The 15,480-nt window shown below is 37.9% G+C and overlaps 1 protein-coding gene across 4 annotated transcripts in view; it reads left to right on the top strand.

Moving 5' to 3' along the window:
• The window catches only part of EPHA7 (EPH receptor A7), a gene marked incomplete at both ends in the record, with an annotated part of 167,432 nt that overhangs the window by 131,108 nt on the left and 20,844 nt on the right, over positions 1 to 15,480 (top strand). For 3 of the 4 annotated variants that reach the window (XM_081997108.1, XM_081997105.1, XM_081997106.1), the window contains 6 exons: positions 3,876 to 3,984; positions 4,677 to 4,732; positions 8,653 to 8,778; positions 13,039 to 13,224; positions 13,800 to 13,861; positions 14,872 to 15,081. In XM_081997108.1, coding sequence (XP_081853234.1) covers positions 3,876 to 3,984; positions 4,677 to 4,732; positions 8,653 to 8,778; positions 13,039 to 13,224; positions 13,800 to 13,861; positions 14,872 to 15,081 — 749 coding nt within the window. The remainder of the gene's footprint in view (positions 1 to 3,875; positions 3,985 to 4,676; positions 4,733 to 8,652; positions 8,779 to 13,038; positions 13,225 to 13,799; positions 13,862 to 14,871; positions 15,082 to 15,480) is intronic. The other variant, XM_081997107.1, reaches the window with a different exon arrangement.

Raw genomic sequence — 15,480 nt, 5'->3', positions numbered from 1 at the left:
TGTCCAGATCTGTCTGCAAATGCTTCCTACCCTCCAGCAGATCAACATTTCCACCCAACTTGGTGTCGTCTGCAAACTTACCAAGGGTACGCTCGATCCCCTCATCCAGATCATCAATAAAGATATTGAACAAGACCGTCCCCAAAACTGAGCCCTGGGGAACAACGCTTGTGACTGGCCACCACCTAGATTTGACTGTGTTCACCACAACTCTCCGGGTTTGGCCATCCAGACAGTTCTTTACACAGTGAAGAGTACATCTGTCTAAGCCATGAGCCACCAGTTTCTTCAGGAGAATGCTGTGGGAGACACTGTCAAAGGCTTTACTAAACTCCAGGTAGACAACATCCACAGCCTTTGCCTCATCCACTAGGCAGGTCACTTGGTCATAGAAGAAAATCACGTTGGTCAACTAGGACCTGCCTTTCATGAACCCATGCTGGCCAGACCTGATTCCTTGGTTGTCCTGTACATGCTCTGTGAGCGCCCAAGCTCAAGATGAACCTCTCCATAATCTTCCCCAGTACCGAGGTCAGGCTGACAGGCCTGTAGTTCCCACAATACTCCCTCCGGCCTTTCTTGTAGATGGGCGTCACATTGGCAATCCTCCAGTTGTCTGGGACCTCCCCTGTTATCCAGGACTGCTGATAAATGATGGAGAGTGCCTTGGCAAGCTCCTCTGCCAGCTCTCTCAGTACTCTTGGGTGGATCCCATCAGGCCCCATAGACTTGTGAGTGCACAGGTGACATAGCAGGTCGTTAACCTCTTCCTCCTGGATTATGGAGGGTTTATTCCACTCTCTCTCCCTGTCTTCCAGCTCAGGGGGCTGAATACCCTTTGGATACCTGGACTGGCTATTAAAGACTGAGGCAAAGAAGGCATTAAGGACCTCATCCTTTTCCTCATCCTTCGTGACAGTGTTCCCACACACATCCAATAAAGGATGGAGATTTTCCTTGGCTCTCTTTTTGTTGTTAATATATTTGTGAAAACATTTTTTGTTACTCCTTACTACCATGGCCAGATTGAGCTACCTGGGCTTTCCTCTTTCTAATTTTGTCTCTGCTTGACCTAATGATATCCTTGTACTCTTTTTGAGTTGCTTTCCCCTTCTTCCAAAGGTAATAAACTCTCCTTTTTTCCCTGAGTCCCAGCAAAAGCTCCCTGTTCAACCAGGCCAGTCATCTTCTCTGCCAGCTCATGTTGTGGCACATGGGGACCACCTGCTCCTGCACCTTGTAAGATTTCCTTCTTGAAGAATGTGCTCAGTGTCACTTCAGACATAAGGAATAAATTTTACATCTGCATATTACTTCAACCTTTCTTGGGTTAAACTGATTCATGGCAAAAGCAGAAGATTTCATGCCAGGTTGTGCTGAGTCCTTTTACTTTAACAGTGAAAGCTGTAGCAAGTAGCAAGCCCCTTTAATTACAAAAAGTGAAGGATCATCTTTACATCCACTGGCTTTAAGTCATTTAACATAACTTTTAAATAGTTCAGTCACTCAAAAGACAAAATTACCACTTAAGTGATATTCTATGAATTTATATTTTCTTTCTTGAGGGACTTGTGTCTCTAATAAACAGCAACAATTCCAACAAAAAGTACGATTCAAGTACTTTGATTTGTGGCAAACACAGTATAGAATAGAAATATCCTACCTCATAAAGCATTTTTACTTCATAAATTTGAAAGTTTCTTACACCTGGGGATTGAGAGCTCTTGCACTCTACAGAAAGCATCCTTAAAGATCTGCCAGCTCTCTTCTGCTCCCTTGTCCCCGAGGATAGTTTCCCGGGGAGTGGTATTGACTAACTCCTTGGACAGCTGGAAGTTTGCTTTCCTAAAGTTCAGGGTCCTGACTTTACTCTTCACCTGCCCCATATCCCTCAGGACTGCAAACTCCACCAGTGCATGATCAATACAGCCCAGGTTGCCTCCAATCTTGATGTTATCACATGTGTTGGTGACCAGCAGCTTGGCATTCCTTCTGCAAGGGCTCTCTATTACCTGACATAGGAAGTTATCTTCCATGCCCTCCAGGAGTCTCCTGGATTGCCTACAGCTTGCTGTGCTACTTTTCCAGCAGATGTCAGGGTGGCTGAAGTCCCCCAGGACCAGAGCCTGCGAGCACGATGCCTCGTGAGTGAGAAGGCTTCATCAATAGACTCCCCTTGATTGGGCAGCCTGCAGTAGACACCAGCCACAACATCCCCTCTGTTGCCTTGGTCCCTGATTCTTACCCATAAGCTTTCAACCTTCTTTCAACCTGGACTTGATGATCTTAGAGATCTTTTCCAACCTTAATGATTCTGTGATTCTGTGTGACTTTTGCCCCTACAATCTTGCATGATACAGTGACCACTGATTTCCAAACGGTTCCACAAGTGGTTTATATGCAGACCTGCAGTAGCATCCTGCTGACCTGGGTATCTCAGAAAGTTATAGTAACTCAAGTGTAAGTATTTGTTCTTTTCAGTTGAAGACCAGTGTGAATAAAGAGATCTTCCTCACCTGCATTAGGTAGAACATAGAAAGATTACAAAGTTTCTTTAGGAAATAAAGGGTGGGGAGGGGGAGGATTTCTCATTGGTACAGTTTAGTCTATATCTCTGTAGCATAACAAGGGGTTTGTTATTTTTGGGGGGAAACAGCTGGTACAGGTTAGCATCACTGACAAATACATTGATTCTCTCATTTGCCCCAAGACAGAGCAAAGAAAAGACTGGTTGGTTTGTTTCTATGGGAACCCATGAAGTCTGCAACAGAAACCTGATTCTGTGCAATTGATAAAATCCTTGTGTAGACATTCCTGTTCAGTTACCACTACCAGCAGCTAACTATATTAACATACCATCTACAACTTTTTTTCTCTTTTATCTCTCTGCTGCTTCCAGATGACTCACACTTTCACAGTCCCTTGTTCAGCATCACTGCCTGATGTCTCCTCCTTTATTCTCAGTCTCTTGGGCTACATCCTTACTGTTACAAACCAGCGTAACGCCATAGAGTTTAGTAGATCTGTACTCATTTAATGCGACTGAGTATATGACCACCCTCATTAGATGTCGGGCAAGCAATGTATGTAATAAACCTTGAGGTTTCTCAGGCTAAGTATTTACATCCTCAGTTTACATTAATTTGACATGCATACATTTGCATCTATTAATGGCATTAACATATCTGAATAAAAAGAGTGATTATGTGTGGATTTTTTAGCATGTAAATTCTCTGAAGCATGGAGAATTCCATTTTGTATATGTGGAAGCACCTTTTCATTGCTAACAGAAACAAGTGATAAGTAGTAATAGCAATTTACAATGATTAAGAGCAGTAAGAGATAGAAATATGCTAAATAGGAAATCTGTGTTATTAGGTAGTGTTTCATCTCAAACATTCTCCTTATAGTTAAGACAGTATTTCCTTGGGTACCATCGAAGTTATATCAATTAGTTTTAGATGGGAGGCTAGAAGCAGAGCTCTTCAGGGTTTATTCTTCTACTGTCCCCCCTTACAGGGATAGCCAGGTCTTCCCTTTTAAGAAGGTCAACCACTGAGCAAAACAGAAGGCTGTGCAGCAGTAGGAGGGAGTAAAGTGGCTGGTGCTGGTGCTGGCTTTCAGCTGATGGCTGTACTGCTTCGACCAAGTCAATTTAGGCATAGCTCCTTTTTATTCCCTGTAGATGATCACTAACTCATCCAGCATTTGGATAAAATTCCAGTGGAGGCCATTCTTTAGATTAACTTTATCAATATAATAATTTCAGGCAAAGGTAAACTAACAGTCTGCAATTCATGATGGTTGACAATTTTTTGCAGTTCCTTCGTAGGGAATCATTTTAAGCTAATCTCTGCTCTGTGCTCTATTTGTAGCCACAGCTGTTTCCAGTGAACAGAATCCTGTTATTATCATAGCTGTGGTTGCTGTGGCAGGAACCATCATTCTGGTCTTCATGGTGTTTGGATTCATCATCGGGCGAAGGTATTGCACCTTGTATCAGCATAAGCACATGTGACCCGCTCTTGCGAACTCCTGAGACATAGTCTAATCTTGGATAGTAATTTGCAAAACTGAAACAGAAGTAGTTTTCAGTAAGGACAATTTTCATTGAAAGCCTGCTATCAATTATACAGTTTACCCTCTTACTTGGGCAAGACACACTTAAATCGAGATACTCTTTTTGTCCTATGTAAATGTGCTGTAAAAGGGACCCTTAGCAGGTTCTTTACCTGTACTCCTCAAAGTCCCTCTTTCCATTCAATTTTCTCACATGGAGAAGTCTGACACTTTATCTGATCAGCCTTTAAATGACTTTACATTTAAAAAAAGAGGCACAGCAGTAAGTTTAAGAATATCCTCATGTAAAACAGAGTTCTGCTTTCAAGTTCTTTAATCCTCTGTTTTATCCGTACAAGCTTTTCACCAGAACTAGAATTTTCTCTTTAGGACCTGTCCCAACTGGTATTTTATACAAAAGCCTTTTGATTGCAACTGTTCATGATTTATTTAAAACTCTGCTGTCAAGAGAATTATAGCTGAAACTTTCAAAGGGCCTACATGAGTTAGGTGCTCAGTGCCTGAAAATCCCAGCCTACAAAGCTGATGTTGTCAGGACTTTAGATGTGAGGAAGTCAGTCATTATTTACCAGTAAAACTGGAGTCTTTCTTTTCAGGCATTGTGGCTATAGCAAAGCTGATCAAGAAGGGGATGAAGAACTTTACTTTCATTGTAAGTGTTTTGCTTTTTTTCTCCCTTTCAAAGATTCCCAACTGAAATAGTGTAGACAATACTAAAACAACATTCCATGAAAGACAAGAAAGACATAAGAAATTAAAAAATACTGTGTACATAGCAAGTTGGAAGTTAAACACTGTAAAAGTATGACCTGCATGAAAAGAATGCAGATTAAAGTCAACATTGCTCTCTCAGACAGTTTTATTTCTATACATGTGTATGATATATTGTTGTTATTACTCTGCTTTTTTTTTTTCTTTCTTTTGGTTGCTTTGAATGCGTTTCACACTATCTTAATGATCCCTCTGAGGTGCAGTGTTTGAGAGACCTTTGGCTAAGAGACTATATGCTCTCTACCTTAGGTAAACTTCTGGTTAAGAAAGTGTGGGTCATTGCATCACCCTAGCAATGAAGATGTTCTGCTCAGACGCTGTTTTCTCCTGCTGTGAATACTGTTTACAGAACATAATGCCCTTAAAAATAGAATATTTAATATGAAAAGAAAGGTCAGCTACTTCATTACTGTGTTCTAGAATCACTTGCCTAAGCAAAGAATAACACCTAAAACCTCCCTTGTTAAAATCACAGCTACCATATGAACTTACGTTAGAATGAAGGGAAAATTCAATAAAATACATCTTTCTTGGGTTAATAACAATTGAAAATTTAAGGGGAAGGGAAGACTTATGCAAGAGCAGTTTCAGTTTTATCAAAATAGTGTTTAAAAAACTTTCTTATTTTAACCCTTTCTCACCTCAGTTGTAATATCATTTTGACATGAGAAATTAAATTTCTTTTCATTTCTTTTAGAATCAGTCATTAACTCAGGAAGTATGGTAAAACTAAGTTGTAAAATGATTTTAAGCATCCAAAATTGCAGAATCACTGAACAGAATTAAACTGAGTATAAGTTCTGACACAGAACAATGCCTGGGTTTCCAGTCTTCTCCCATACTTGGTAACTCTCGTATCAGTAGAGCTTGCCATTTAGTCACACTAATGCTGTATGTAGCCTTTGTTGTCTACCAATAATTGCACCTGTAGCTTAAATCCATCGGATTTTTTTTTTATGAAAGCAATATGTTTATCTTATTTTACATATGTTAAAATCACGAGCTTTGTGAGACTGTAATGTCACATAGAGAATGAAGTAGCCACTGGTCACAGTTTTGTAGCATCTTCTCAATGCATGCCTCTTTAAATGAGTAGTTCTAGTCAAAGCTCCACTCAAAATCAGATCAAGGTTTCTTTTTCACCTTTCTTCCCTGAAAAAATCAGATCATCTGGAATTTGTTCATGCTTCCTGAGTTTGGGTGTGTCGCTGCCTAAATCATTTCCTTTATATGTAGTGAGCATTAAACTAAGCAGTGATATCATTGCAGCTTCAGTCAATCAATTAATAATCTGCGCAAGAAAGGTAGAAAATAATAATGGGATAAGAATTATTTATCACGCACTTTGCAATGAAGCTGATTTTAAAGAATTCTTCAAAAATCTGATGTTACTTAAATGCTACTATTCTGGGAGTGATGGATTTGAAATTTGCCTCTCATAGATGCATTATAAGCTTTTCACGTCTTCAGAAGAGCTACTGCTTTCACTTTTAAAATCACCAATATGTCTTTGAAGGAGAAGTTCAACTATCTCTTCTTGTATGTCAGTACAAAACCGAAAGGAATATCCTAGCTAAATAATTACTTTCTTCATCTCCATTATCAGTGTCATTTTTTGTTTCAGTGAAAGTATAAATGAATTAATATGAAAGCTACTATTTAATGATTAATAGTTGATCCAGAAATGGTGAGATTTTATAAGTGTTCATTTCCTTCATTACTTTCAAGAAATCTGGTTATCCAGCAAATCAGTCAGAACAGTTAGCATACACGCTCTTTTTAAAATCATAACACCAAATATAAGTTACTTTTTGCCAAGCTAGTTTTTCATTGTCTGTTGATTGAAGTTTTAGTGTTTAATATGAGAACCATGTGCAGAATGAGATGGAACCCAGTGCTGTGGTCACCAGTTTGGTCACAGAGCTGTGAACACCAGTTTGGTGTCCTTTTGCTCCATAACATCTAGAAAACCTTTTCTGCTGATGTACCAGATTGAATTTTCAAAAACGTAACTTACAGCAAACACTTACTTAACACAAAAACTTACAAGTAACCATTTTTAAAGCACTATATTTAATAGAGTATCGTATTTTTTGTTTCAGTCCCCCTCAACTCTCTGTGACCTCAAGTGCTACACTTGGAGATACAAGTACAATGGAGGAGTTTAGTCAAACAATTCAGATTTATATTTGGTTTCCTCCTACCATTTTCTTCTAACAATGTCTTCAAATCCAGGCCAGCATTATTTCACCTTGGTATGCCAGGATAGCCTTGGCCTGTCAAAATGTTTTATGACAGCCTGAATAAAGAACCATCAGAGGCCCGCTTGAGATTCGCAAGGTTACCTCCAATCCAGGCCCCTTATCACAAACACAAGAGGATGGCTCCTTCTCCATCTCCCTGCCTGAAAGCACTATTATAGGAGGTTAACTTACTGCTTTCTTCTCATTTTCGCTAGTCATGTTTTATTTTACAAAATAAATATTTAACATTTAAAAAAATTTGTAGCATTATCAATACAATTGGAAGAACATCTATTTAAATACATAATATGGCAGATAACATCTGGGCAACATTTCAAATAATTTCTCTGTATGTAAATTCATTAGACTACTCAAACAATTTCTCTAGCTTTTTCCTTCTTATGAGAGTTTAGGGTTTTTTTAGTGAGTAATTCCATCTAAAACATAAATACACATGATTACTAAGGTGTTTTTCAATATATTTTCAAATTTAAAATATTTTATGTTCAATTAAATGATTACAAAACAACCATAAATTATTTATGTTTTGTATTGACTTTTGATCCTATTGTTGTATATCAGTATATCAATTAGCAGAGGAACATTTTTGCATTTTCATATTGAGTTTTAATTCACTGATTTAATTAAAGCTCAGGACTGTAATCCTTGTAAGCCGAATTTATTTCATAAAAATTGCTTGATTAATAGATTTCCAAGGTAGGCCTACTTTCACGAGAATTTTCTATTTTCACCAGAAGAGCAAAAAATAATTTTCCTGAATCAGCAGCAAACTAAGGGAATAAACTACATGCTGGCCATAGCGCTATGCTGCCTGAGTTGCACTAAGTGCTATACTGGATAAAGAGAGAGCAAAAACCAAATTGGTGCATATTATTCACTTAGGTGCTTGGGAGAGGGAATAATTGTGCCACAGAGCCCACTTTCCCTTCCTATGCCTTTACAAATTGACTACTAGTGTTTCTCATGTTCATGTTCTAGTGCAAGTAACATACCTAAGGACATAAATTCTAAGTGCTGTGACTAGTTTAGCTTGGCTATTGCCACACTTTAATTAATATTATATTCAGTAGGTTAAGCAAATTAAGGTAGGTGGAGGAGCCTTTCAAATCCGACTAGATAACATAAAGAAATGCTGTTTATGCAACCTGGAAAAAGAGGATAAGCTGTCCTTATACAGAAAAGAAAGTTTCACCTCCTTTGCTGGTCTCATACACCTTCCCTTGCTTTATTTTTACTCCCACTCAACACTTGCATTTTATTCCATTGAGCACTGTTTAATATTTATTATTTATTTTACTTCAAGGTGGAGATGCAGATGCTAAAGTTAGTAATTTTTAAAGATGGGATTGTGTACTTGTCTCAGCATGCGTGCAGATGATGCCTAAAACTAAGGTTGCCTCTCAAAGTGGCTCTGACTCAAGCAGTGTGGAAGCAGGTTCACTCTTCCGAGGAGCACCCTGCATAATGAAATTCCTGGGCTGACTGCACAATAAGTGCCTTTGCTTCATCACAGTCATGCTTTCTTACATCATTACAGTTAAATTTCCAGGCACCAAAACCTACATTGACCCTGAAACCTACGAGGACCCAAATAGAGCTGTCCATCAATTCGCCAAGGAGCTAGATGCCTCTTGTATTAAAATTGAGCGTGTGATTGGTGCAGGTAAGGCTGCCGTGGCTTCCTGATTCAACTGTTTCATTTAGCTGGGATCGAAACTCATACATCATAATGACAGGCAAATAATTATACCTCAAGTATAGAAGAACTTTTTGCATTTTCTAGAGTGGTTAAGAGCAATGAAGCTGCACTGGCTTCTAAAATGTAAAACCAAACAGGGCAAAAAAAACCCAACAAAAAACAGATAAATAAGTAAATGAAGAGTCTTGCTTGATACTGAAAGCTTGTAGGTTTCTAATTCTGTATCTGCTGTTAAAAATGTAATTGGGGGAAGAAGGACAGTTTTGCTGCCTCTTATTTACTGTCAGAGGAAAGGCGTTAGGTATGACTGCAAATTCTGCTCCCTTTCCTTTTGCAAGAGGGCTTTTTGACCTCTGAATTTTTGTTCATGTAAGGAAAACTGGCTGCAGGACAAAATCTTAAATAGAGACTAGGAAGGTCTTATTTTTGTATAACAAAATCTTTCCTAAGGCTGTTTTTTGTTCTACCATTTTTCTTTTTGATATTTTATGAATACAAAAGGTTATTGTTTAAATTCTCATGACTGATTGTAATTGCATCAGCATTACATTGCTTTTCTTCCTCTTGAACTGTCTACCACCTACTTAAACCATGGTGTTCATGCTCTAAAAAGGCAGTTTCATTTGTTTGCATTAATAAGATATGTGACATTTTTATTGCACTACTCCATGTAGTGAAATTAAGTTTCCATGGGTAAGAAAAATATCAAATACTTTGGATTCCTGAAGGAAATGTTCGTTTGCTTTCCTGTTATTCTATAAAAGTATAAGTAGAATATTTTTAAAATCACCCTGTAGTTTGACATGCACTGTAAATTCCATACTGTGATATTATTTAAAAAGAGAAGAAGGAATAGCTCTAAAATAAGCTGGTTTACCTGTAAAAAAATCTTTACACTTAAAATTCACAATATCTCCTTAAAGTAACCTCACTCATGTTGAATCATGTCTTAATCAAGGAGTAGTACCGTTGACATTAACAACACTGCTGAGCAAAGTATTGCTTCAGATGAATAAGAGCATAAGAATCCAGCCCTTGCTAACTAGTAATTTTTGTGATGCTAGAATGGCAGCACCTCTTCTAATAAATACACAACACACAAGATTTAAATTCAAGATTAGCATAGAAAAATTACTGAGCTTTCACTTCTGCTTTGTGTTAAAAAACTATCAGCATAGCAACAGTTCCGAGTGCAAAGTTATATTCAGTTGGACTTGCCGGAGCCTTCTGAGCAAAATGCTGAAAACGCTTCAGTTGCAAATATCATACTGTTTAAAATGTATTTTAATGTACTGTTATGACAGAGTAATTCCAGAGTGTTAATTTTGTTGACTGTAGATGAATTTATTCTTGATTTTAATGAGTATAACTGATAGCAAAAAACTAACATGTGTCAGTAGTCATTCTGAAGAAAATTAATTAGAAGTGCTATGGTGAAAGCATATTGTGTACGGGGTCTAGCTATGGCTTTAACCTGTTGATGTAGATAGGAAACACGAGTGAAATGAAATGCAGTCCAGGAACAACAGAATGTTAAAGACCCAAAGAAGCAGCTGAAACTCATACATCAAAGAAGAACATAGAATTTCTGCTAGTGACAGCACCGGAAAAGCCACTTAGCAGTCTCAATATGCATCAGCAATGCTGGCCACATCAGCTATTGAGCATTGCCATGTCTCTCTCAGACAAACAGGGTGCAAGTATTCTTGTGCTCAATTTGCGTGAGGGATATGTGCTTTCCTTGCCAGGATTTTCACTACCATCCCGCTGCGGCCACCTGTCAGATACAGAATATGGCGTCCACTATGTTGAGTCCTTGTTCATACCACACATCCTTTGTTTTAGCATCTTCCTTGTTGACATGCTGAGCCTAGTGGCTGTGCAGCTGTGCAGTATTCCCACTCTTGTCATATTTTCTGGATCACTTTTGGGCATCATTTCCGCTGAAAATACTATTTTGTTGGGAATAAAAGTAGTTCATTGGCTAGCATCCTGGGCTGAAATGCATAACATACAAGTTCAAGTTTCTGGTTTGCCTGACTATGAGCGATCTGCTTTTGGAAATCAATCAAAATCATATCACAGAGAGCTGGAAAGGAGTTAAGCCTTAGTGTCTCCTGTGCCAAGTATCCTAATTACCTGGCTCTGAAGTATCACATACACACACACGCTTATACTCATGTTTTGTTTTCAGCATGGAAAAAAAAACCAATTTTGGAAGGTACTGCTAGAGAAAATTGTTATCCTTTACTAAGTTCTTGTGGCTAGGAGCTGTGAGTGAGATGAGTAGTGAATTCATTAATAGTCATCCATATTGCTAATGAAGTGCAGAGGAAGGTTAAGGCACCAGGCTAAGGGCGTGAGCAGCTAGTTTCTATGTATGTAACAAACAGCTATGCCTCATGGTATTCACAACTATGAGATGGACATTCAGACTACAACTCCAGTGCCCAAGGATGGTTGAAGCTAATGCCTCACCTGTGCAGGCATTAACAGTTGTACTCAGTATGGCCAATTAGCTCAGGTACAGCACGGTGTTAGCAGAGGTATATGGAGTTGATTGGAACTAACGTTAATTCAGCTAGTGTAGAAGGGAGAGAGAAGAATTCAATTCTGTATGCAGTCATCCTATGAGATTTGTAAAACCAGCCATGCTGAGTGGAGATTTGCCTGAACAAGTCGGTAGGAAATGTTAAGTCTGGCCAAAGTTCTACCCTTCTGGCTGACGAATGGTGAAGCTGAGGCCCAAGCACTGCCTTTTTCTTCTCTAGGCTCTGCTGTTGAGGGTGACAGGAGAACAGTAGTGTTGGAATAGTGATGGTGTCCCAAACAAGATTTCTCAGAACTCATCCATTAGTACACTTCAATGTCTACCTCTTCAGGCATTTAGCCTCATTTCCGGGCATAGCACTCTCTCCACTGCCAGCTAGACGCATTGCCGGTGCGTACGTGCATTTAAGTCCTGATCCCACCAGGTTTCTCAGGACCTCAGCCTATGTCCCAAAAGGATTCTCTAATCAAACTCTCTGTGTTAGTCTTTCCTAAGTCAATATTTTTTTTCAGCACTCAACTTAAAACATGTCTTGGATGTAGGTGTGTCTGCATACTTGTGTATGCTCAATAACTTAATGTTAAGGCACTCCACAGGTATGCAGGAGATAAATTTCAGGCTTGATTTGATTTGGATGAGGGATTTGGATCTATATCTCACATACTCCAGATAAATTTGCAATGTACCAGATAATTAAATATTTTTGCAATTAATCTTTTTCTTTTTTTTAAAGAGATGTTCCCCTTTGTTCAGTGTAGATATGTTACTGCCCTTTTCTCCTGAATATCCCCAGGGATTTTTCTTCTTGGCTACAGAATAGGGGCTCCCTCTTTCTCTCTCTGCTGACACTGCTGTGAGGTGAGGGACAATCCTTAAATCTTCTACAATCTCAATAATAGTGAGGAAGATATATTGCCATTCAGCTCCACATCTCACATGCTTCCACGCTCTTTCCCATACGATAGAGTCCAATTACTTCCCTCCCAAATTATGGTTGTTGAGGCTTTTTTTTTGTATTCTTTCTGGCTGTTGGGATGTTTTTTCACATGCTGCTTCAAGTTCCAATTGTCTGTTAGTTTAGAAGCCTTTTACAAACTTTGAGCATTTGCTTGTGTCTGCTTAATGTAACAAAATTATTATAAGTCACACCTTTCATTTCATAATCTGCAAAGTAAATTATCCTGCTTGAAGGTAATAATGTAGTGCTTCATTTGACACCATAACAATGTTAAATTAAAAACACCCCTGAAAGAGCTATCTTTTGAAAGAAAAAAACCCATTGAATCTAAAGATAGCAAGGAGACCATGTAGAACAGAAAGACATTTTCACTTAGAAATATTACTATTTCTGTAATAGTATTTGCTTATGAAAGCCCCTTAATTTTTAGTTCCTATCTTTAAAAAAATTGAACAAATTTATAACATTTTTTAAAAAATGTTCAAATAAAAGTCCTGTAGATTGGCTTAACATGAAGTGTTCACTTTGTAAGGTACTTAGTCACCGATTCATTTAAAGCACGTGCCTGTCTTTGTGTTCCGAAGTAATCCGTTTCACATATGAACATTCACATGTTAAATTTAAATACACACTTAGGCAGCTAGTTGAATCAAGGTCTAAAAAGAATATTGATACTATAGTTGGAGTAATTCAGCATTGTTCTACTTCACTGTAGGAGAGTTTGGTGAAGTGTGCAGTGGACGTCTAAAGCTTCCTGGCAAGAGAGATGTTGCAGTAGCCATAAAAACACTGAAAGTTGGCTACACTGAAAAGCAAAGGAGAGATTTCCTGTGTGAAGCAAGCATCATGGGACAGTTTGACCACCCCAACGTTGTTCACTTAGAAGGGGTTGTTACCAGAGGTAAGCAGCGGCTCAATCTGTCAGTCAAATAACAACATAATGGCAGAAATTACTTTAGCTTATTCATGGTCAAAGATTCAAATTATAAACAGGCTGCACACTCCTAATGGATTTTCTCCTGATGCGTAACTAAGTAAAACAATACTTACTTTATGCTGCAACCTGAGGAAAAAAATTAAGATGCACGCATGATTAAAAGATGAAGTACTTTGAAATATATTCTTTTTCCAGTCTCATTTAGCCTCAAAGACCATGCAGAGAGATAAGGTTTCTTATGTCCTTTCATATTATCTGAAGTGTCATTATTCCAGAGTCCTGTTCACCCAGCAGGAGTTAGGAGAACACACTGACATTTTGATTTGTATGGTTTAATTCTGTGTTTCATGTGAATCATGACCACGTTCCATGCAGACATTTAAGAACTTATTAGAGATCAGTAACAGTGCTGGAGGCCTCAGAAATGTTCGTTGTTTCAATGATTCAGTCCTTCAAAGGAATAACATGTGTTTTATCAAAAAAAGGCACTCCATTTGTGTTACACTTTCTCAAATAAAATCTGTCTTCTTTTCTTTCAGGGAAACCAGTCATGATTGTAATAGAATACATGGAGAATGGGGCCTTAGATGCATTTCTTAGGGTAAGTACCAAACTAAAAACATATATAAACATGTTTTAAGTGCCTATTATATTATATTATACTATACTATGTTATATTTTTTCATTTTAAAAATATGGGTTTATATATGTGCATATGTATGTATGCATGCATGATATTTCGTAAAATTAAATGGTTTACAGACTGAAATAGAGCTTGACAAATACTAGCAGTTCCCTATGTTATTTCAGCAAAACCAGATCAGAACAGACAGGAACAGACAAGATCACATGGGAACATTCTAGGAAATTAAGTGATTTAATGTGGCATAGACATGGTGGGTTTTATTACTTCTATCAGCTGAAGTTAAAACTACTGATACCTGAAGCCAAATCTTCTACCTTTTGGGAGCAGAATTTTATTGTGTCAGCATGGTAGAAATCAGCATATAAGAATACCTAAATGAACTATGATCATGTTTAAGAGAAGAACAAAGACAAAAGAAATGCAAGTTCACAATAATTTAGCATTTTTTGAATGTGTGTTCTGAGCTGGCCAGTTCTGACACCTTTCCAGGTGTACAAGGCAGTGTGAGATGTATAAACACTCTATAGAGAACAGAAAGACTATGTATGTTTGATAAACTCCAAGCTATGAATAAAATTATCAGTAGCTAGAGTTCCAAAAGGAGATAATTCTTGTTTTCTTGATACAAAAAATTATGTTGAGAGATGAAAAGCATAGAGGCAAACAATAAAGAGCTGTGCATCAAGTAGTCTCTCTTAGAGGAGACTTGCCATGACTTAGCCAGAAATTGATAGTGATTAGCAAGTTTTGTTACTTCTAGTACATTAAGTACTCATATATTTCTTAACTGGAGGTACTGCTTTATCTCTGAAGAAAATAAAACTTGTGTTTGAAGTGAATTTCTTTGCCCCAGGATGAATTGCCACAGAAGTAGTAAATAACTAGAAAGCTAAAGTTGTAAAACTAATTCTTGTTTCTCTTCTCAGCTATACTAACAAGAATTGCTGCTCCTTTCTTCCCTCCAGAAACATGATGGGCAATTTACAGTCATTCAACTAGTGGGAATGTTGAGAGGAATTGCTGCTGGAATGAGATATTTGGCCGATATGGGATATGTACACAGGGATCTTGCAGCACGCAATATTCTTGTCAACAGCAACCTTGTTTGTAAAGTGTCAGACTTCGGCCTTTCCAGAGTTATAGAAGATGATCCAGAGGCTGTCTACACTACTACTGTAAGAGAAATTGATGGGTTTTAGTAGTTTTGAGATGTGGTTGTTAAGAAGAAGCATATCTTCTTGAGAGTGTAGATAAGAGAAATACATTAATTGCTTGAGAAATGTTAACCAGTCAAAAGGAAAAGAGTGTCTGCAGAAATCTGTCTCTAATTAGGGGTTGATATTTTTGTAAGAACATACATTTGCATTTGGTAAAGTTTGAAAAATTTTGCACAGTATCTTCATTATTCCCTTCCTCATGATTTTCTGTTTGAACAAATACGGAAGTTTTACCCATAAAAAATTTAATCATCTCGTTTACTATGAGTCAATTAAAATATTTGTAGGCTATTACTATTTTTCAGACTAGATTTTATCTCACCAAAAAGTTGACTAGCTTGAGGCTAGACTGTGACA

The sequence above is a fragment of the Phaethon aethereus genome (genome assembly GCF_964289735.1).
Source record: "Phaethon aethereus genome assembly, chromosome: 3".
NCBI classification, from domain to species: domain Eukaryota; kingdom Metazoa; phylum Chordata; class Aves; order Phaethontiformes; family Phaethontidae; genus Phaethon; species Phaethon aethereus.
This window is presented reverse-complemented; position numbering and strand designations above follow the sequence as displayed.